The sequence below is a fragment of the Alosa alosa genome, chromosome 6, assembly GCF_017589495.1.
Source record: "Alosa alosa isolate M-15738 ecotype Scorff River chromosome 6, AALO_Geno_1.1, whole genome shotgun sequence".
Classification (NCBI taxonomy): domain Eukaryota; kingdom Metazoa; phylum Chordata; class Actinopteri; order Clupeiformes; family Clupeidae; genus Alosa; species Alosa alosa.
Window position 1 is genome coordinate 18,250,528 of NC_063194.1, and position 24,050 is coordinate 18,274,577.

Consider the following 24,050-nt stretch of genomic DNA (forward strand, 5'->3'; position numbering starts at 1 on the left):
TGGCTCTTATTTGTTGACACAGAAAGTACACAGTAAAAGTAGCCCTTCAGTTTGATAAGAGGGGTGACAGATGAAACTGTAATACCCAGCTTCTGTCTGTCAGCGGCTGCAGTGCCTTTGCTTGCCCTCTACCAGCTCCCCTGCAAAGGTCTGTTCCCGTAGAAAGCAGAGCTGTGGCTATTTAAATCATTTACAGAAACAACACAAACGGGCTCTTTGAGGATTTGGGTGGTCCACCCCCAGTCCCACTTCTAGTGTGGGAGACTCATAACGGAGTCTCGCAGGACTTGGCCAGGTAATCGGAGTGACTGCTAATTAATTGTTACAACATGGTGAGCCAGGTGCCGCCGTCACATTGGTGAAGTGGGAGAGCCGTTGGAGTGATATTTAAAGCAGAGACACATCTTCAGCCACATGGGTACCTTTTGTCCACCATCTCCACTTTCCCCATTTCCCTGTCTGAATCAGAGTAATTGCCATACATTGATTTTTGATGGATTTTCCGGGCACTCTTGTCAGACCAGTCAATCAAAGCTCTGCACAGCGTGAATACAAAAACAGATGGGGTGGTACATATATATATATGTGTGTGTGTGTGTGTGTGTAGTGTGTGTATATATATATATATATATATATATATATATATATATATATATATATATATATATATATATATATATATACATATATATAAAAGCTTATATATATATAGACAGGTTGGAGGCATAGTGTAGAGAAGCAGTGTGTTGTCAAACACTGCACAAAGAGGCTTTTGAGAACAGAGATGACCAAGGTCATGTGTTGTTTTTTTCTGTATTTTATGGGAATGTAAAAAAAATGTGATATAGACAGGTTTTATTTAGATTAATTTAAGAATCACAGCGGGAACTGCATTCAAACTGGTTCTGCCAGGTTTACAGTTTTTCTCGATCGTTTTGATACCTGTGTCAACTCTGAAATCACACTCTCAAAACAGTTAACACCCGTGTCTGAACAAAAGCACTCTGGACAAAATTACACATTTTGCTTGCAAAAGGCTGTTATTCTCTCAAAACACTTAAAACATGCAGCAAAAGCAAATCTTGCCTTCAAACACTACAACTTGTTGCCAATTAAAAAACACTCTTTAATCAATCATTACACACTGGACAACAAAATGCAAAATCTAGTTCTCAAAATGAGCATTTTTGCTATGTCTGTTCCATTACTTTCTCATTTTTCTGGTAGGCCTATCAGAAAAAAACTGTGAAAAGACAAAATGTACTGAATAAAAAAATAATTTATTAATTCCTCCCTAAATGTAACTGCCATTGACATGTAAGACATACAGTAAATACCTAGCAAGATACAGTAAATTTCATTGAACTACAACTTGTCATTTTTCATCGAAATAGACCTACAGTAAACACCTTTTGTACTGTTTTCTCCACCAAATACAGTACTTTGTCTAAATGTGCATTAGATCCATACTTGCAAATAGCAACACAGAACAGACATCTCTTATGTATAATGAATGATTGCTGATTGAAGAATTGTGCAAAGGAGTTTCACACAGGTGTATCAGAGATTCAGACTTATGCAAGGAATCTATACCACCTGTGAAAAGATGTTTTCCTTTTGTTTAGCATGGGAAAACCAATAGAGTTTGGGGCTTTTGAATGACACCTGTGTTAACTGTTTTGCAAAAGGGTGTGAGAAATGTGTGAACCCAATGAAAATGTGTGAACACATTCGCAAGAGATGACTTCTGCTGTGCAAAGAAAGTAGCCATGAAGACCAAGTGGAGTTCTAGTTTACTTAAGCAGGTAAAAGCAATCGAGAAAAACTGTAATATATCATGTAATAAGAATTTGAACATCTATCTATAGCTTTACAGTCATGTCAGTGAATTAGTACTACACAAATTAGTCCTAATAGTGTCTTGATAGAGATTTCCACCCATGGAGTTGTTTTTCTTCAATGATGTGCCAGGCGGATCCTATGGAGCTGAAGATTTTAAGTTGGGTATCACAGAGGCAGAGATGGGTGGTTTTCACACACCCTTTCTAGACAGGCTGCTGATGCTCTCTTTCACTGTTCCTATCTCCCAGTCCATCCCTCTGATGTGGGGTGGGGGAGTAGGGGTGAGCTCTCACAGCCGAACGGCACCCATGCTGTCAGGGAATTTCTTTGATCCCCTGTGCACCCATATCTGCCTGATAAAGCCTTTCGATTCTATGAGGTTGTGCTAATTTCAAAACCAAAACCTTTCACAATCTGTTAATTGAAAGAATCAGTATTAATCTAAGCCCCCATTCCACCCACAGACACTTTTATGTTGACACTCATAGAGGTCTTATGAATTCAGGGAAGGAAAAAGAAGGAAAAATGAATGTACATTCCTGTGTAGACTCTTGGGAGATATGGCATGGCAACTGTCCTGCCAGCCCCCACCACTCCTTTGATCACTGGACCTCACTAACACTATGTTAGTCTGCTAAAATCACCATGCCACTAAACAGCAGATCAGCTGTTTATATGTCATTATCTGGGTTAAGCCTTCATTATTATTGCTTTGTCTGGTGTTCGTTTGGCTGGTATGTCTTTTTTAATCTGGGATCAGGTTTAAAATAGAGTTTATCCACCTCTCAAAAAAGTTTATTCGCCAATTACAACTTTTAACATTCAAAAATCACACTGTATTATTTATATTCACAATATGTACACTGATCAACACTCTAGGAACCATTTAATACCACTGGTATTGTTATGGACCCTTTCAACAATAAAAACAAAAACAATGCTTGAACGTTCTATTTGGGCCCCAATCTACTTCCTCTGCATTAGGATAACATATGAAATGTTGAAAAGGAAGCAGAGAGGGTTCAAGCGGAGCGAGAGGCGCAAACGTTCGACAATTTCCGCGTTCGATTATTGCAAGGGGGAGGGGGGAAAATCCCCCTTTATGCAGACCAGAGTAAGCCCTTGCTGCACTAATGTCAATGGAGACTTGTGGACTTTTACCAATAAATTTGTCATTTTGTCTTTCTGGATTTGTTGAGGGTTTTTTGGAAAATTGTGTCATAATCTGTAAGTGTTTGGGATCATTTCAAGCCTAATAGTGTAATTTTTTAGTGTTCGGATTTGTAATAAAATAACTTAATATTAGACCATGCTGCTGCCAGTTACTGTCCGGTTGTTATCATGCTAGCTAGCCTCTTAGCTAAGGTAACATTTTAAACGGAGAAGTGTAATTTCTTTGAAATGACAACTAGTTGAATAACACTACTGACATTAGTTAAAGTGGATAGTTTATACTCAAGCGAATTTGCAACAGTATATTAAGTTTAAGCGAAGTCCTTCAACTACTAGTCACTTGTTAGCGCATAGCTGTATTGCCATAGCTACTACCATCCACTTGTAAAGCATTTTAAGCTAGCGTTAGCTAGCTAGCTAGCTCGGTTCACATGACTAATTAAATTATTCATATCATGTCCTTAAGAATGATTCATTGGTATCATACATGATTATGGACAATAACACAATTATGTTTATCTGTTGTTATTGCTTATTAAGAGAGAAAGTTTATTTAGTGACGTAGGGTGACACTCCCACTTATGCAGACCGGAACTGTCCCGTTTTGCTCCCATAGTATAACGAATTACGTTGCTCTATCTTGCTAGTAATCAAGGATCTTTGAAGGAAGTCTTGTGGGGCCAACTATGATGCTGATAATGGAACTCTCTTGAAAGGGTCCATAAATATTGGACAATAACCTCCATCATCAATCATGTTCTGAATGCCTTTTTTAAAAATCTGATACCCCATGGCGCAGTCCACCTCACCGTGATCACAGAATTCATAGTTTACACACCTCTTATTTTAGCACTACATCCCTGTCTGGGATGGTATCTAGCAGATAAAATAGGGGCAAAAACACAAAGTATGCAGAGCTTCACAGGGCATGTCTTAAGACTTAGAGGGTGCTGATATTGCATTACATTCCAACCTGCCATTAGACGTCCACTAGTTAAAATGTCTCCTATGGGAGTAGTCAGAATGACTCCAGCTTTCTTAGAAGTCTCCTGTTTACCCAGACTCTTGTGTGACACTGCATAAACTACTTAAGCCCTTTCATAGACCTGGTGAAAGATACTTATGCCTATGCTCTTCAATTGAAATTAACTATCCTGACTCCTTACATAATTAATCTTTTAAATAGCCAAATAAAGCCACTTATTGTTTGTTTACATCATTGTCAATCATGTGAATGGAAAACAGGAAGCCTATTCATAATATTTGAGCAGGGAGTTGTCGGGATATATCACTCAGATGGGTTGCTGTGGCACTCAACCAGACCTCTTGGGTATTTAGAGTCTTATCCTCTAGTTGATCTCCATGTGGTAGCAAAAGTCCGAGTAGATTAACACGGCTTCTTATGCAGACTGCGGGACGAGGGACGAGTCCCATGCAGGCTGTGTGCTCTGCTGCAGTAAATGCCAAAAACAGGTCTGCTCTGTCTCTCCTCTGTGTTCAATGTGCTCAACAGCACCATGGGGGCAGCCACTACCTAGGGGTAATGGCGTGTGTGTGTGTGTGTGTGTGTGTGTGTGTGCACGCGTGTGTGTATGTGTTGTGTGTGGGTGTATGCGCCTCTGTGTTCCCTGACGTTTGCATTTAGCACTCTTGGCAGTGGCAACAAAGCAGCCATTCCTCGGTGCAAACACCGCCGGTCATTAAGCGTAATTTGTCTGGTATCCCTGTGCTGAAAATGCACAACGGGGGTGAGCAAGACAGCACGAGGCATTCTTCTGAGCTGTCATGTGGAGAGATGGGGGCCCCATGCGGGGTGCGGGGGGGTAGACAGCGACAGGGAGGCTCGCCATGATCTCCCACAGGAGTTGGGGGGTGGGTGGTGTGTGTGTCTGTGTGTGAGTGTAGGGGAGATGGGGTGGGATTTGGTGGACAGAAGCAACCTGAGAGGGACTCCCCTTCCAGCCGTGCGACGGTTAAAACAACAGCCCCCGCGGCCAGCCAGGCTCCATCTCCCCCGTTGGATTTATGCTCGTTTCTCACCCCAACCCCTACCCCTTTCTCCATATTTTCCCTTCTCCTCCTCCTCCTCCTCCTCTCCTCTTCCTCTTCTCTCTCTTGTCTCTGTCTTTCTAGGATAGGCATCCAGCACCAGTCCTCCAACTTTCCTTCCCCAGACCCTAAATTATCCCCTCTGTGCGCTCTCCTACTGCTGTCTTTCTCCCATAAATGAGGGCAGGGACACAGCAGCAGTGGCAGCAGTGGGTCTGTGGTGCCCCTCTCCCAGCTCCAGCCCTACGGCAAGCAGCAGCAGCAGTGGCAGCAGTGGGTCTGTGGTGCCCCTCTCCCAGCTCCAGCCCTACGGCAAGCAGCAGCAGCAGTGGCAGCAGTGGGTCTGTGGTGCCCCTCTCCCAGCTCCAGCCCTACGGCAAGCAGCAGCAGCAGTGGCAGTATAGGCAGGCAGGCGCAGACATTATGGGATTTGATTAAATAGCTCTGTGATCTTGCCATAAACTGTCCCATCCTGTGTTGCTTTTTATGGTGATGTGTGTGTGTGTGTGTGTGTGTGTGTGTGTGTGAGAGAGAGAGAGAGAGAGGGAGAGAGAGCGTGAGCTCAAGTCCTCCAGTCTCCACTCTTCACCCCACACACCCACACCCTCACCCTATGCACATGCCATGTGATTCGGCCTTGGCACTTGCTGTGTGCGATGTCTGCCTGCCGAGGTGGCAGGAGCCCCTTACCCCTCTCATCTCAGGGGAGAGTGGAGCAGACAGGCTACGGGAGAACTGGGCTCAAAGAAGTCGTTTATGCTGCTTGCTGGTGGTTGCGAGAGAAGGCCCTCCTTGCCAACAAAATGCTCGCTTTAATTACTTGGTAATGAAATATTGCTTGACGAGGTGAGGGAATCCAGTTGCCCCTTCTATAGTAAGAAACACTGACAGGCAGAGCTCATTTCTTACTAACTGAAGAGGTTCTGTGGTCATAGTTTCCAAGGGGTTAGAAAAGACCCTTCATCACTGATATTTCTCAGATGGGTGTTTTTTTTTTTTTAATTACTTAATTGACTGTTGGGCCTAATTCTCTGTAAAAAGGTACTTTTGTTTTGATGTTGTGAATTTGGTCTTAATGGTGACTGATAGTACTCCTAAGTCTTTTAATTCTGGGTACTCCAATGAAATACTATGTCTTTCAGTCAGATTTTGAAAAACGCCAAGAGAATTGTACCTGTTCCATGTAAACTCTGTAAATTCTATTCTTATGATTTCTAGCTCTTACAGTATATTCATGGCTTAGTAATGGTCTGAACTTAATTGAATGTTTTCCTGGATTTCTCAAATTGTGACCTTTCATTTTATTTATACTATACGTTGTTGTTGCCATGCTCATTCTTGTATTGTTGTGGAATCATTACTTGTCTATAAAAGCATTGATTTTTAGGAACGTGGAACAGACACATTTGACTTGTATTTAATACTCAAAAGATGGTCATCAAAACAACATTTTTGAAAACCTTTCCTTAGACATGATACTTTACTTCGGGAAGACGAAGGCCTAAGCATATTGAAGCACTTTCTCTAACAAGCACTCATCAAAAAGGTTTAGGGCCAAATTTTTGGATCACACATACCTCTAAGAGCTTCTCTCATAAACTTCTAGAGAAGTGGAAAGTGGTAATTACACAAAGGCTAGTGGTGCCCTCGTGTCAGGCCTCTCGCCTGCTCTGGGAGACCTCGGGCTGTGTGTGTGTGTGTGTGTGTGTGTGTGTGTGTGGGTGTAGGTGTGTATGGGTGTGGGTTTGTGTACGTGCCTGAAGAGAGAGGGGCAGACGGTGTTTTAGTCATGTACATTTGTGTGTGTGTTGGTCTACTATTCATGACTGTGTGTATATTACATGTGTATGTATGCTTGAGCATGTATATTTGTATGCTCTGATATTTGTGTGTGTGGGGGTTTGTGTGCGTGTCTGGAGTGTGGTCTGCTGCAGCAGATCCCAGTGGAGCCCCCTCACCAGCGCTGGGAGCGTGGAGGTAAACGGAGGCAGGGACGCGCCTGGGTGGCAGGGCCAGCACGCTGGGCCTCCCAGGCTGGCGCCTGTAATTTTACCTTCCCATTCATCAGCGCGAGATATTAATAATAACAGCACATCTGGATTCACTTTACTGTCTCCCATTTAACCCTTTCCAGTGCCACGGCTACTGGCCAGTGCTCCCCTCCTCTGCTCCCCTCTTGCTCATTCACGCTCTCTCTCTCTCTCTCTTTCTTTCTCTCTCCCCCTCCCTCCTTCTCTTCTGTCCCTCTCTAGTCTGTCTCATTCCATGACCACTTCTCTCCTCAGGCTAGGAGAAAGTGCCATTTTCCAAACCTTTGTGGGAAGCTATGCAGAGAGTTTATGTAACACTGACAACTGTATGAAGTTTAATATTGAATATTTGTATTGATTAGGTGCTACTAGGTAGTGGTTATTTAGTTTATCCATAGAGATAGCAGCAGTTTGTAATGCAGGTTTTTGACTTTTACAGGTAGCCTACACCAGGCCCATAACTGAAGCGTTCAGTTCGTGGAGCATATGCTGTAACTATTAGCTTCCAATATAATCAATAGAACTGACCAGAGCCGTATAAAGATACAACTCTATCTTTATACGGCTCTGGAACTGGCTATACCAGATGTGATAGCAGTGCATACATTTAAAAAAAAAAAAAAAATAGACCAGTCCTCTAAAACGGCTTTTACACTCTGCGAATGGAACACTTCAGTTACGTGCCTGGTGTAACCTGCCTGTTACCTTTAAAGCCATACAATTATTCTGAGGAAACCATTAGAATACCTACAGTTTAACTAAAGGGTCCTAAAGGGTCCTCTGTCATTAAAAGTGCATTTGTGTTTGTTTATGCTTATGCTTATATTTAAATTTCTTAGCAGACGCTTTTGTCCAAAACAACAAAAGACACCAGAGAGGTCGCTCACCCCTCCCTTCAGTATTCTCAGAGAAACTCCACAGAGTTGTTTTGTTTTTGTTTGGGGGACAGGCTGCTTTCGGAGCCAGTTTTCGGAGCCTGCACTGCCTACAGAGACAGGTTTTTTTATATATACTCTACGGGATGGCCAGCTAGCGGATTTTGAGGAGATGTTTGCTGATTGTGACAAAACATTTTATCGGCTTGTAATTGCATATGACCGCTGACTGCACCATTAAATGAATCTTTTATGAATATTATTTTATTTATTTTTAAAATAGTGTCTTATAGTGTTACATCCTGATCTTCCCTGTTTCATGTTATTCTGTCTAATGGCATTGATTAGGGATGAATAAATTACAACCATAACTATGATGATATGAACACAAATGTATGCATTTTGCACAGGAAAATAAGTCCAGATATGGTGGCCAAAGTTTAGCTAATTGTATTTTTTTTTTTACTTGGTCTGCTTGGTTTGCTCTGCTTTTTTTTTTTTAATTTTGCCCTTTTGGCCTATGTGTGGCCACATTGCCATGGTTCAGTGTGATCCCTGTAAACAGTATTGAAACCAAAATAACTACACCCTAGACTAAGCTATGACACTTTTAACAGGATATGTCCTTATTTCCTCCTTGTTCCTTTCCTCCTTGCTCCTTGCAACCTTCTATCCCTGCCCAATTGGCATCATCATGTGCTATCTCTCTCTCTTTAGTCTACTCATGAATGCACAAGAGTGAATATATTATAAATATTATCAGTAAAAAAGCTGCATTTTGAGCATAGTTGAATATTGTGTCTGTTTGTGTGTGGGGGTAGGGTATTACGATTACGGCCTTGGCCTGACACCTCAATCTTTTTCCCCCTGTTTAGACTAGTTTACTTTTCAAATCGATCATAGGAACTTTTAGTGTGCTGTTAAACTCCCAAAGTGACATAACATGTCTCTTGTCTACTCTAACTAATTTATATTTGACAAGGTGCTATGGTACAGAGGCACTGTGCTTGTCAAATCCTGGACCTGAGTCCAACACCAGATTTGTCACGTCAGATGTATACATACTTGTCAGAGGTTAGAACCTTGGCAGGCTTTATAAACCTGAGCAGTGGTGGAAGAGAAATGTTTCTCATTTAGTACCATTTGTGTTTGTGTGGATAAACTTAACTAAAAGCCAGGTTAAGCCAATTTGTGAACCTTTTAACTGTTTACTTAAAGCCTATTTTGTTTTGAAATTCCATCCATGTATTTGTGGCTTTCTTCTTGTTGATGTGTAATATTTTGTGAACAAAATGGTGACACAAATCCACCATATTTAATTTTAGAGAGTATGATTGATATCTTATGAGCTGTTATAATATCACCTTATTTAGCTTGCCTTAAATGAAAACATGGTTGGCTAGTCTGCCTCCCTGAAATTCCTGTGGTATTTAATATACTATGTGTGTGTGTGTGTGTGTGTGTTTGTTCATGTGCTTGTCAGTCACCTCAATATCACTTTAAGTAAACATTCCATTTCAAAGACCCTTTCAGTACTCATGGCATTTGGTAGACGATATCAACGCATCCCAACATGAATTTTTAAAGCACAGCCATTCGACCAGTCACAAGACACAGAGTGTTTGTGCCCTGCATAAAACCTATGTGTTGATTAATAAATTATTTCTATTAGCCGTCTCCTGCTGGAGCAAAGCACATTAACACGGTGCGGTGTAAATCAGTAACTCACTGGTCTTGGCTGGAGGGGCGGCTCTGCTCGCTGGCCAGCAGCGCTGGCTCCATGCCTGCCAGCCGACTCCTGGTGACTGCAGGTGACAGAGGTCTGCTGTGTGCCGAGCTGACAAGCTCCTGGGGACACACAGAAACAGTAGTTTCATTACCAAGTGGCCTCCGCTTGAGAGAGAGAGAGAGAGAGAGAGAGAGAGAGAAAGATGTGTGTGACTGAGAGAGAGAGAGAGAGTTGTGTGACTGGGGGGGAGAGAGAGAGTTGTGTAACTGGGATAGTGAGAGAGAGAGAGTGAGTGAGGCTGCAGGTATGAGAGGGAGAGAGAGCAGGAAAAGGATGAGGATCAGAGTGAAAGAGGGGATGGAGAGAAAGAGTCCCAGAGGTTCAGCGGAGAGAGACGTGAAAAAAGAGCAGTGTTCATCACTCATCTGTTTTGGAGTCAACACCGGTGATGTCAGAGGCAGCCATGCCAGCCTCACACAAACTATACTGTACTAGCAATTTCTGTGTAAAAGACCTTATTTGTTTGAAAAAATGGGAAAAAATATGCAGCAGGTATTTTTTTCCCATGCCCAGAACACTACCTCCCACAGAGAAACCAAAATAACAGTTTTTCAAAATAGGCTACTCAACAAACAACCTGTCAAAGCATTTCAAACTGCAGTGAAAAGCAAGTGCAAAACATTTGAAAAAACAGAAATTATGCTCACCGCCCCAAAAAATAATGTAAAAAATGTGACTCGTAAAAAAAATAATACAGTTAGTAGCACAAAAATATAAATGTCGGCTAAGCAGAAGACGGCAAGTCAGTTGACAGTCTATCGTTGATTTATGACGTGCGAATAGGTTGAGAGTCTGACAGTTGGGGAATGGGTGGGCAGACACAGTGCCCTGTGTTACAGGTGGAGTCAGGGCTGCCACCCCTTTCCCCCAACCCTTCCCACTCTCCAGGCAAGCTTGGCAATGCTCAACGTTTGCTATATTTCAACCAGGTCTTGACTTAATGGTTAATGGACTTAATGGTAAATACACTTGGTACTTTTTAATCTAGGATCTCTTTTTGGATGGCGAGTATACATTTTCAATTGGGATGAATATGATGTCAAGCGGTGCAGTTTTGAGTAAGACTAGAAAATGCATTTACAGTGAAATAGACCTAACTGAGGCTTGGGGACATTATAGCGTAAAGTATATCGCTCTTGTAAGCCACTTACTAGGCACAAAATATCATTACATGTCTATCCTACTATGGAGAGGGTCCCTTCAGACAAACCATAGGGCCCTTTTTTGCTGATCTTAAATGCATGCACATTCGGGGTGGTTTTGTTATCAAACGTTGGACACTTGGAGCAAAAAGGTTCTTATGTTTCTGAGAGGAAATGGCATAAATCCAGAGATGGAAATGATCTTAGTAACTACCAGTCTTTGCTATCATCCTTTGCCTTGTGTTAGTATGACAGCATCATTGGACTCTTTTTCTCCTCTTGATGAGGAAGCAGTCTCTCAATTGCTTCAGCGAAGTCGTCCAACAACATGCCCATTGGATCCTGTCCTGTCCACTCTTCTACAGTCTATCGCACCCGCTGTTCTACCAGCAGTCACACATGTATTTAATGCTTCACTCAGTTCTGGAATAGTTCCTTATTCTTTTAAACAGGCTAGGGTTACACCTCTGCTAAAGAAAAGTACACTTAATCCAACTGAGGTGAAGAACTACAGACCTGTCTCCCTTCTTCCTTTCTTGTCGAAGGTTTTGGAGAAAGAAAGGTCTTCAAGCAAGTATGTGACTTTCTTCATCAGAATAATCTACTAGACCCTAAGCAATCTGGTTTCAAGAGTGGTCATTCTACTGTAACTGCTCTTCTGTCTGTGACTGAAGCATTGAGAGTCCTCTGCTCAGTCATCAGTATTAATTCTACTAGATTTATCTGCAGCCTTTGACACTGTTAACCATGACATTCTCCTTTCTATACTTTCTGAACTGGGAATTTCTGGAAAAGCTCTTCACTGGTTTGAATCTTACCTTAAAGTGCATTCTTTCAACGTGTCATGGCAGGGAAAGGTATCTAAGTCTCATGACCTCACCACAGGTGTGCCTCAGGGATCAATATTAGGACCCTTGCTTTTCTCTATTTACACCACTTCCTAAGGTGAGACCATTCGCTTCCATGGATTTGACTATCACTGTTATGCAGACGACACTCAACTTTACCCGTCTTTCCCACCTGATGACACTAGCTAGCACTAGAGTTTTTGGTGTTTCCAGCTAAAACAGCTATTCCCCAACAGATTAACATCCAGTTTGACTCAACTTCACTGAACCCAGCTAGATCGGCACGTAACTTGGGCGTTGCAATTGATGACCGACTTCTCTGGACATGTAGCTTCTATTGCAAAATCATGTCGGTTTATGCTTTACAACATTAGGAAGATCAGACCTTATCTGACACAAGATTCCACACAACTTCTTGTTCAAACCATGGTCATCTCCAAGCTGGACTATTGTAATTCACTATTAGCTGGTTTACCCGCTTGTGTAATAAGATCATTACAGTTGATTCAGAATGCTGGAGCACCCCTGGTCTTCAATCAGCCAAAGAGGACACATGTAACTCCTCTCCTAGTTACTCTCCATTGGCTCCCTATAGTAGCCAGAATTAAATTTAAATCTCTCACTTTGGCCTATAGGACACTGACTGAATCTGCTCCTAGTTATTTTAATTCAATAATCAAGGCATACATCCCCAACCGCCCACTGCGGTCTTCTGATGAGCGTCTGTTATGTCGACCAGTCATAAACACTAGGTCTAATTCAAGACTCTTTTCCTCAGTGGTTCCATGCTGGTGGAATGAGTTGCCCAGTGCTCTCCGTTCTTGTGGTAGTTTTGGGTCGTTTAAGAGAAGGGTTGTTTTGGGTCGTTTAAAGACATTCCTGTTCAACATGCACTTAGTTCTTTAAGCGCTTCTTATGCGTTATGGTTAGTATAATATTGTTATTTTCATTAGGCTGTTAATTAATTTGACATTATTATTTATTATTGATATTCTCCTTAATATAGTTGCACCATGTCATTGTTTTTTATATTATTGATTGAATGGACATTATTGTTTATTATTGCTTTTCCCCTCATTTTCATTGCTTATTTTATTAAGCTATTTATTGAATTGATATTGATTGATTGTTGTTTATTATTGCTATTCTCCGTATTATTGTTTGACATCCTTTAAACCAATGAAAATGACATCTGTCATTCCCAAACAGTAAGCAGCAGGGTTTTTTTATAGTCAGTGGCGCATTTGAAGGAATCTGCTTGCACACAAGACCGTATGGAACAGGTATTCCTCTAAACCATGCTTTACTAAAACCTATTTTTAGCCTACACGCATCTGCACTCGTCTATTATTTGAACTCAGCCAACGGCAAAACAGTTATACACAGTTAATTACTTTCACTATTGACTGACAATGGGTTACCATAGAAAACATAGCCTGAAAAAAGCAACACTTACCCCAATAATGTTCGAATGACTGAATAAAAAAACTAAGGTCATTTATCCTGCAGAGGAGTTGCTGCTTACATCTCGTGACTTTCGCTATAGACCAGGGTTTTCGTGGTCAGTGCGTAATGCTTTTAGATGGTGTAAGATAGCGATTTTTAGATAATGCACCAGACCACACTGTAGGTCGTTAATTGCCACACTCCTCGGCGCGTTGTTTAATAAAAGAGAAGTGCATGGCAAAAATTTGAGTGTAAGAGGAATAAACTTTGCGTCGTGATGCGCTATGCACTGCATTTCTGATCGTCAAAATAGGGCCCATAGTATTTTTTATTTGGTAAGTGAGAAGAAAGGGTAACGAGCTGTTTGTGCAGTCACCTTACTCCTTTTCTGGTCGCCGTTATCTTGCGAGTAAGTCTGCTCAAATATATTACTGAATGCAATGCAAACTGTCATTGGGTGCATTCAGTAATCAACGAAATCAGTGGCTTAAAGGAGCAATTTACTTTAACAAGGCGACATCGCCTCCAAGCCTCTTTTCTTATTCAAGACTGTGTAGAATGACGTTGTTTTCGTCTCAAATGAAATTCTAACTTGTCCAAAAATACACCCTAGGTTGAAAAATACCAAACTTACATTTTAACAGCATCAGTCGTGAAGGTATTTGTAATCATTTAAACTATTTTCACACTCTTTGTGCCCCATTTTGTTTTGTTTGTATGCACCACAGGCTCTTGCACTTCATGTGAGTGTGTGTATTCGATAGTTTTTTCTAGGTGGTGGTGGGGTGTATACATAATTTGTCTGTCAAAACGTCTTGTTTGGAGCATGTGTATTGAATCCAAATTCACTATCACAATCTTTGATCAGTACTCTGGCAAGTACTGTACTCTGATCAGAGTCTCTGCAGTCCAGTGCCATTTCGCATGATGCTTAACAATGAACCTTATTAAATGAAGACCTTAAATGGTAACTAACTCTTAAGTTAGTGTTTTTGTTGTCCAATAGTTCACATCTGTTATTACACAAATAGAGTCCTTAAAACAGAATCAACATTTTGAGTGTGGCTAAATTACCTCAGTTAAGACTGCAAGAGCATTTCACACGTTTTACTGTTTGCACAGTTTTCCATTGTAATTATTCAGGATGGTGGTTGTTGTAGGTTGGGGAGTAAAAGTTGTGTGAGAGACTGGCATGTTGAATTGCAGTTGCCTGCAACAACACCTAGAACATGAAATCTTGCTTCTCGCTTGTAAAGTCACAGTTTAACAAGTTTGTTTTGACACTCCAGTTTTGTCCATGAAACGCATTACGAGTCAACAATGGAGTCTAGGGCCATCTAGCACATAGATTGATAGGGATCTATTAAAAGTATCCACCATAGTTACCACAGAAAGGAAACATTAGCAGGTTGAAACTAAACAGGGCTGTTAATTGATGCTGTAAAATATAACCTCCAGACTTATGAGCTGTAAAATTGCTTGCCGCCTTTGATTGATGTACAAGTGTGCCATCCCTAACGGGACCACCTTTCAGATATGCAGCTTGGCAGTATTTCACTTGACCATAAGAGAATATGTGTGTAAGGGAGAAAGGACCATTGACTTAACCACACCAAATAAAACACCTAACCCAAGTGCCAGAATAAACTGAATAACAGCCCATTTTCATGCCTGTGTTTGCTCGGCTTAGCAATATGGACTCAATTAGTGCAGAGTGTGAACATGGTAATGACAGAGATAAAGAGTGTGAAGAGGCCGGCATCGGAAGTGTGCCGAGTGGGAATCGAAGGCCTTTAGAGACACAGGCATTTATGGGGCACCTCAGACCATTTCCATCATGACTGATATTTATCTGGGCTACTTAAAGCAACATTGTGGCTAGACTGTTCTCTTGGGTTGCCAACTGATGGATATCTGAGAATGACTAGACTGGGGTCTAGAGTAGACCATTAGTCTGACTATTATCTGAATTCTGGCAGACAGCTTATATGAGATGTTGGAAGTTCAGGTGAATTGTGGAGATGAAAAAGTGGAGACAAATGTCTTCAAGCACACACACACACACATGATTTTGCCTTTTCTCTTTTTTCTCCTTTTCTCTCACTCACTCACATTCTCTCTCACACACACACACACACACACACACACACACACACACACACATTGTATGTTGTTTTAGGTTGCCTGCACCTTGACTTGTGTGTAAGGTCCCTTCCAAGTGAATGATCTGGAATATTTCATTAAATGAAAAATAAAGAGAAAGGATGGAATTACTTGCTTATTGTTTCCTCATTTTGAGCTTATATCCTTAAGCAAAGGAGAAATGCCTTTGTGCCTTTCCAGGACAAGACATTGTGCAAAATCTGTTACTGTTTTTTTTTATTTATTTTTTTTATCAGTGCTAAAATATACACTACATTTTATTAGTGCTAATGCCTGATACAAATGCACATTGAAGATATAAATATGTCTAGAATGTGTATATATATACATACATACATATATGCTATATGCACATATTTAAAAATGTCCAGACTTTTCACCATCACCTGATCATAAACTAAATGAGTTGAACAGGGAGTGTGGAGTGTGAATTAACTCATTCAAACAGAAACAGAGATGCATTTATCTGAGTGAGCAGTTTATGGCTGATGTTGCCTCTGGCAAGTTCTTCCATTAAATTACGCCTAGAGAATGATCCCCACCACAGCAGTTGACAGTGGGGAGGTGAACAAATTATGCTTTCCATTGCAACGTCTTAGTACACCAGGAGTCTATACCAGCTATTATGCCACATGTATTCTATGGAAAGCTTAGAACACATTTGATGAACCCTCTACAATACAGTGGTAAATGCATTTAAAAAATAACCGCGCTTAGAATGAACGCACAAATAGCGTGTTGTTCAGTGGTGTTGCAATTAAAACAACTCCAGTGCAGCTATTGGCTCTTGTATAGTAGGCTATGCAGTAGTAGAGGAATGTTTGGAGACGCAATGTTATGTAGGCTACCGACAGATGGCGGCCAAGAGACCGTTCACCTCCCACCAATTCCCTCTCCCTCTACCCCACCCCAACCCCGCCTTTCCGACGAAGGAGGTGTCGGGGATCTCCTTCAGCAAGCCCACTCTCTTAATGGGTTTATGTATTACATCACAGCCCGTGAGGATATATCAGACGAGGCGAGTTACCCTCATCTTGTCAACCAAAAGAAAAGGGGAGAAACATGCAGATTCTTCGCGTGAGGTGCTTAAATTCGCGAAGGAACCCCCTGAAGCTGATAGTGACCACGAGCGCGCTGGAGGAGGCTCAGCTCAGGGAAAGTTGCTGATGCTGTCACTCTCTGAAAGAAGTGAAGCGCTCGAGTTTGTCCCCTTTCCTTCGGCGAAAATCCTAACGTACTGCTGTGGACGAACTAGCCAGACTGTCAGACATAGGCTTACTGCTCAGCTTCACTACCAGTCACCGGTTGCTATGGAGAAAGCAGCTGCCTGACTCAAAAAGTGGATTTACTTCGGAATCTTGGGGAGAGCGTGCACATCGCAACAATTCCAAACGGAGGAAAAATACCTTTATCCTTCATAAGCCCAGATTTTTGAATCACGACCAAGACTCAAATAGACATGGATCAAACACATTATTGTGTTGCAATGTATTTGTTGGTGTTCTCTTTTGGTGTGCGGATAGAAGAGGGTGTATGTCAGCATTACTACCTCCTTCGTCCCATCCCAAGTGACAGTTTGCCACTTGTGGATCTAAAGGAGGACCCAGACCCCGTCTTCGATCCTAAAGAAAGGGACCTTAATGAAACTGAACTGAAAAGTGTACTTGGGGATTTTGACAGCCGTTTCATGTCCATCACACCACCCCAGGACAGATACACGGGGAATGATGAGCTGGATGACTTGGAGCTCCAGCACACTCCCACTGGTGCCATGCCTAGGGACATCAAGGCTATGGATTTTGACATTCAGTTTGGCAAGAAACGCAAACCCAGCAAAAAGCTGAGACGGAGGCTGCAGTTGTGGCTTTGGTCGTACTCTCACTGTCCAGTTGTTTACACATGGAACGACCTCGGGAACCGATTTTGGCCCAGATATGTACGGGTGGGAAGTTGCTACAGTAAGCGCTCTTGTTCTGTCCCAGAGGGAATGGTCTGCAAACCCGCCAAATCTACTCATATCACAATATTGAGATGGAGATGTCTTCAGCGGAAAGGTGGACTGAAATGTGCGTGGATACCAGTTCAGTATCCAATTATCACCGAATGCAAGTGTTCTTGCGCGAACTGAAAGTACGACAAAATTGTGCCCGATATAAGTTATAATTACATTGTAATTTTGTATGCACTACCAAGTGTAGGAGGAATGTATTTTTTGTATATGTGGTGCCATGTAATGATATAGCTTCTTGTAAAAAGACAGTATTATGTGTAACCAGAGTCTACTGTATTTGTGGAAAATATTGGTTATAACTTTTGTATTTATATTGAAGCTAATGGCGCATTGCTGTCAAAGAGCCGTTTTCCATTCTTTGGAAGATGTGGATCTATCGACCTCAAACTAAATATTGGTTATAAAAGTTTTGTAGGACAGTTGCGTTCAAATGGTACATTTCAATGATTTATCATGTAAATTAAGAGTAACTGCTATTTATTCTTTATATTCATATAATAAAATGTCTGTAAAATAAAACCACTGAAACGAACATATTGGTGCATTTTGCCATTTCCATTTGCCTTGAAGGCCATGCTTGCTAATCACATCAATTTTGACATTATTTTTTTACAACAGGCTATGCCTGTTAGCTGAAATGTGAACTGAAGACACAATATCATAGATCTCTGAGAACTAGCGATCTGCAGTAGATTAATAGTATTATACGCATCACGTAGTCCGGACAATTCCTCACATTCATGGCTTTGGGTCATTGCCTATTTGTTCATTGGTCATTTAGTGTTAAAACCCTGGTGTTACCAGGAGCGAAAACTGTTGGGGAAGGGGTGAAAAATAAGTCCTGTTAAACAAGAGTAAATCAGTACCTTTATCACAAACAAGGGTTGCCATCAGTAACATGAGCTGAATGTCAGCCACTAATGGGAGTATGTAAGATGCATGGATGCTGATGATATTTTAGCATCTTGTCATGCATATATCTTCCTTTGATTTATGTTCATAAAGTTACTATTTACTGCAAAATAGTCAAGCCCAGTGGGATATATCAGTCTATTGTCTCCATAAGCTGGCATTCCACCACGTTGTCAGTGTATTGAACTTTATTTTCCATGCATGGCTTCTTTTTTGTGCAATCCACTGACCCCATCAGTGAAGGTGAAACCGTCATTAGACCCTCAGTAAGACCGTTACGACCACAACCACCACAACACTAACTGTACAAATGTAAGTGCTGATAAAGTGGAGCTCATTGATCTGCTGCTGACAGTTCCCAGAGAGGGTCTTTCATCTCCAACACCCCTGTTCCCATTTGCGGCACAGCAGGGTGGCCGTCTGCTGGTGGGATTGGAGCACAGTGCTGTTGGAATAAGCACACTCATAAAGGCCTAGGGAAATTGCAGGGCTGTTTGCTGCATCACACTAACCCATATCTAAACAGATGCTGATGATAAGTTATTTATGGCTGTTCATGCTATTCCTTGTCACAGTGAGAATCTAGTTTGCCCATCTAACTGATAAAAGGAGCGGTGTCCCCTACTGAGGGGCTTGATGCAAGAACACTTACTTCAGCGAGCTGCTGCTGATAAAGAGATACAGCACATTCTGAATGAGCTGCAGTGAAATTCAAGGAATTGGCTGTTAATAGAGTGCTGATAAAATCTATTTGAAGCACATGTGTGTTGAATATAGACATTTTTGGGGCGGTTTCAAGATGCTGGTCATGCTTTCTCATGTGCCACCACCACACACCCCTCCCTCATACACACACAAACACACACACACACCGATAATGACAATGAGATGTGCCTGGCCCCCTTGAACAGCACCAGAGGCCTGTTTTGTTTTGGTTAGGAGTGGGGATTCGTAAACCAGTCTGTAGATGGGGTATAACTCACACTCACCATTCCACCTGAACCTCAAATCTCTTTTACGGCTGCCTGTCATACATGTATGTCCCTTTGTTTGCCTCTGTGTGTGCGCACATATATTTGCATGTGTGTGTGTTGTGTGTGTGTGTGTGTGTTTAACACCATCTCATATGTGTTGAAGTGAACAGTTATTAATAGAGCCATCTAACAGACAGTATGTAGACGCATACATATAACCAGCAGTTATTGCTACATTGCACATGAATGATGTGGTTCCATCATGACTCTTTCCACAAGAGGTCCTCTTGGTTCTTGACTTGAGCCAGTCCAGCTTTTCCAGATGGTGCCTTCTTTGGTTGTGATATCAGGTTTTTAAGTGTCTGTGCATCTAAGTGCTGTCAATTAATGCATCTTTCCCAGATCCTTTGATTATGTGTTCCCCATAGAGGGTATTTGAGTGAGGGCATGTTGGCTTTAGTAAAGAACAAACAATCATCCAATCTATGGTGTTGTTTATCTCTAGCCCTGATTGATGGATGATTTGCATGCAAGGGAATCATTGCTGCAATTTTGTATCCTTTCCCTTTTTACCAGTTTGTGAAACTACACTACCAAATCTTTTCCCAAATGTCAGGAATTTTATTTTGATGTGGATACGTTCTTATCTCCTTGTCACCACTTTTTAGTTTCATAGTTTTCACCCCCCCCCTCCCCTGTATTCTCACCATCATATCTTTTTCTTTTCCTCTTTGGTGTCTCAGAGCAGTTGGAAAGTGCTGACGCTGGTCAGATGATTTGTGTGTGGAGTAATAGGCGCTGACAGAGTGCCTGGTGCCTGCTAATACCAGCTGTGGACTTGGTGATGCAGAGCCACTAATGCCCGTCACCCCCTGAGAACGGGGTTTTAGTGCTCCCTCTCGCTCCCTGTATGGTGTTCTCTATAAAAGAGAGAGGGAGAGAAAGAGAGGGAGAAGGAAAAAAGATCCCAGTCTCCAACAGTATGGGGCTTCCCTCCAGTAGAATGTGTTTAGCCATGAGTGCGTCTCGCCAAATTGATGACCATTCACCCTCTGCAGTGCTGTTTTTATTATGGTGAACTCTCTTTGAGTGCATTAGGCATTTTTTGTAGCAGAATAATATTTTTGGTTGATTAAATTGCCCTGAAGGCATAGGCAATTTCTCTGATCAAAAGGAAGCCTTTTTAGACTATTATGCCAACTATAACAAAAGGAGTCAGATCAGTAAAAACATAAAGGCTAACTGAATAGGATGGAATGAGAAGGGGAAATGTGGAATGGCTTATTAGAAAAATATTTCTGGTTCGTCTGGTGAATTTAGCAGCAAATTGAAATTGTTAGAAAAGGGCTTAGTCAATGTAATGATGGCTAGAATGATTTGCAATCAACTTAAACAGAGTTTAACATAATGAGGAAATGTTGCTCACTTTTATTTAGCTGGAATCTTCTAAAATATAGTATTTGTTTATTTATTTATTCATTGATTTGTCAGGAAGTGAGAGTGGCCCTATAGTCCTGCCATCCAGGGTTCAATGTGCAATGATCACTGCAGTTCTGCAAATGTATTTTACATTGCCACAAAGTTCAAAGCTTTGTTGATCTAGATGATAACCTTCTTCTGGTGGACATGAAAGGAATGTTATTGCCTTGATTTATACACATAGCTTGCTTATTAGTCTGCTATAATGAAGAATTTCGATTGAAGCCAAGGTTTTTTTTTTTCATGCATATCCACTGATCGTTGCAGGGATATCAAAGACACTGAGATACAATGGATTTCATCGACCAAAATTGTCACATTGTTATTGTGGAGTGCTTGTTGCTATAATTTTAGTCTTTCATGTTAATGTCTTGCAAATGCTTTGAATGACCAAATGGTTATTCACAAATTTAATAGACCTTATCAGTTGACCAAGCCAAAATTACTTTCTTGAAAACTGGGTTAGTGTACATTGAGAGAAAGAGTACAGTTTAAATCATTATTCTGGTGTTGCCTCTTTCAGGCAGAGGCGCTTAAACCTGGCTAAAGGAGAGCGTACGTGAATGTCTTACTCCTCCTTTTCAGATTTGAGCTGTTTTTCAAAATCACATCTTTGCCTAAAGCTGTCGACTCCATTAGAATAGTACTTTGAGGCTATTGAGTTGTTGGAACAGGGGACTGGAAACATATGATTCTCATTCTGAGGATAAAAGGCATGCACAAGGTTTTTTTTTGGTTAGTGTAGAGAAGACTGGATTGGTTGAGTGGTGCATTTGTGTCATGTTCTTTTGTCATCCATATGGTATTGTTTAATGCTCCGTGAGTGTGGATGCATTATGCTGAAATTGAAACTTCATGACATGTCATTGTTATAAACCTTATAAATATTTTATTCTGCCTGAAGCTGGAGTTCTTGAATGTGCCCAATTGGTTCAGACGTGTCTCCATTCCTTCCACACTCAACATGCAAGTAACAAGGAAAAAATCATGACCCCCCAAATGTTGATTTGTCTTTACCACCAAATCAAACATTTGTACCATCTAATGGAAATTGCTGGTTGGTGAAGTCTTTACAGACCTGTGTGTGACCTTTGAAGTTTGATTTTGCTGTACAGGTCTGTCTGTTAGAGGTAGAGCTAGAGGTAAAGAAATAGAGACATTGCAGACCGTTGCTTGCACCCATCTGTCAATATGCTGAAATATTGAGGTCTTGTAATGGCTGCCGGGATCACAGCTGACCAGCTGAAACTGTAGTCAAAGGTTTTAGAAATGATCCTTTACACTGCACAGACAGGTGAACACGACAGCCTTCCACAGTCCTCTGTGCTTCCATTGTATCCTTATCTATGGCTACTGCAGAGGCAGCAAGGCATTTTCATTTCAAACATGAATCTATAATATAGCCCACTGTTTCTTTTAAAGCACCTCAAATAAAAGTATTGGCCATATATTTTCCACAGAGTTGAGCAAAACAGAGCTTTCAGTATAGTATGTACAGAAAATCAAATAATTTTAATAAGCTGACCCACTCCTTCAGATACTTTATTTGTATGTAAATGTAGATACCTGGTTTCAGGCCTTGTATGCCCTCCTCTCCCACATGTCAGATAATTGAAGGCCTTTTGATATATCTGTCCTTGGTACCAGACCCCTGGTTGTGTCACGGTGCTCAAACGAGAGACACGGACAGGTTGCTGTTACTTTTGAACATTTTCTGAAAATGTGCGTTTGATGGTTGTGTGGGTGGGGAATTATGTTGTGGTTTGATATAAGGAGTCTTTATCTACCCTGTTTACCTGGTATGCAAGGTCAGTGAGGTTTTGATGTACAAGGATGTGAAGGCCAAGTTTCAATGAAACCTCTACCTGCTAAGTCGTAGAAAGATCAGACACAACACATCATTCAGACGTAAGTAAGCAAGGTGCTAACAGCATGAAAGTCATAGGTTTGTCTGACCCAGATGGAATTTGTATTTTACAGTTATTTTAAGTTAGACATATATAAACTGATGTATGGATATTTTCAAGATACTGAAAGTTGTTTACTTTTATTTAGATCTTTTATTTGCCGTCAGAATTGAGTGGGTGTGTAAGCTTTTCAAAAAAAGAATGTGGGTTGTCACATTATCACAGTTAACAAATTTGACTTTATCCTTAATCAATGTGAAATGTCCACTCTGGAGTAGAATTTTTTAAATGATTTGTTGTTATTTTTTAAAAGATTAGATTTTTTAGTTGTATTTCAAATTCCCTTCCTTTCAAGTTACCTTGGGAAAGAGAAAGAGGTGTAGTTGGAGACGGCGTGCTTGTTATGCAAAATAAAGCACAACAGGCTCCACTTTGCACCCAGCCCAAGAATCCACTGCAATTAACTCTTCAGCATGGCATGTAAATATGAACATTTGAGGCTTCCTGGGCAGGCAGGGCAGTCACTCGCACCCACACACTCACACTTAGACACTCTCTCTCTCTCTCTCACACACACACACACACACACACACACACACACACACACACACACACACACACACACACACACACGCTACTCTTCCATACTGTTCATGTTTTTCTCACACATATGCGCATTGCTTTTCTCCAGAATATGCAAGCATGCCTATATACACAACCACACTCACTTACTCTCTCCCCCTTCTCTTTCTCTCTCTCTCTCACACACACACACACACACACACACACACACACACACACACACACACACACACACACACACACACTGATCCTGGGCCTTTGTTCTCCTGGGGCCTTTGGTTGGCCGCCACGCCGCTTCAGTTGGCGGCACCTCACTATAATTTTCTCACAATGGCTGGCGTGTGAGCCGTCCATCATTCCTCTCCCGTGTCTCTGCACACCACCCCCAACCCCTCTGGCACCGCCTGAGCTCAGCACTCGCTGCCCAGTGCAGTTGTGCCAGGGCCTTTCGCAGAAAGCTCTGGTTCCACCATTCCCAATCCCTCATTAAGAAGCCAGCCGGCACCCCAAGGGTTTATTTATCGATCTGTTTTCCCGAGCCCGCCAGGTTTTTATTTAGCTCTCTGACACCGGCTTTCATGAAAAGCCTCCACTGGCTTTGATTGGTCAGAAAAAAAGTATGGGGGATTGTTATAGACTTGCTGGAGACGGTTACCATTATGTCTGGCATTAACAGGGTGTTTTCTATGTAGGAACAAAGCTACTGAAATAAAGAAGACTGAAATAGGTGCGTGTGTTTTTTTAATGACCAAGATTAAAAAATAATCTTCAGATTATCTCTGTAGGGTGATGGATTGCATAGACATCCTCTGAGAACAGAACTATGCA

General features: G+C 41.5%; 1 protein-coding gene and 1 long non-coding RNA gene across 2 annotated transcripts in view; both read left to right on the top strand.

Moving 5' to 3' along the window:
* LOC125296766 overlaps positions 1 to 24,050 on the top strand; it is a 275,524-nt gene that overhangs the window by 12,406 nt on the left and 239,068 nt on the right. The window lies entirely within an intron of this gene.
* LOC125296765 (noggin-1-like) lies at positions 16,350 to 17,833 on the top strand. The gene has a single exon (XM_048246844.1). It carries the CDS (start codon positions 16,817 to 16,819, stop codon positions 17,483 to 17,485), a length of 669 nt encoding a protein of 222 aa, XP_048102801.1. The 5' UTR covers positions 16,350 to 16,816; the 3' UTR covers positions 17,486 to 17,833.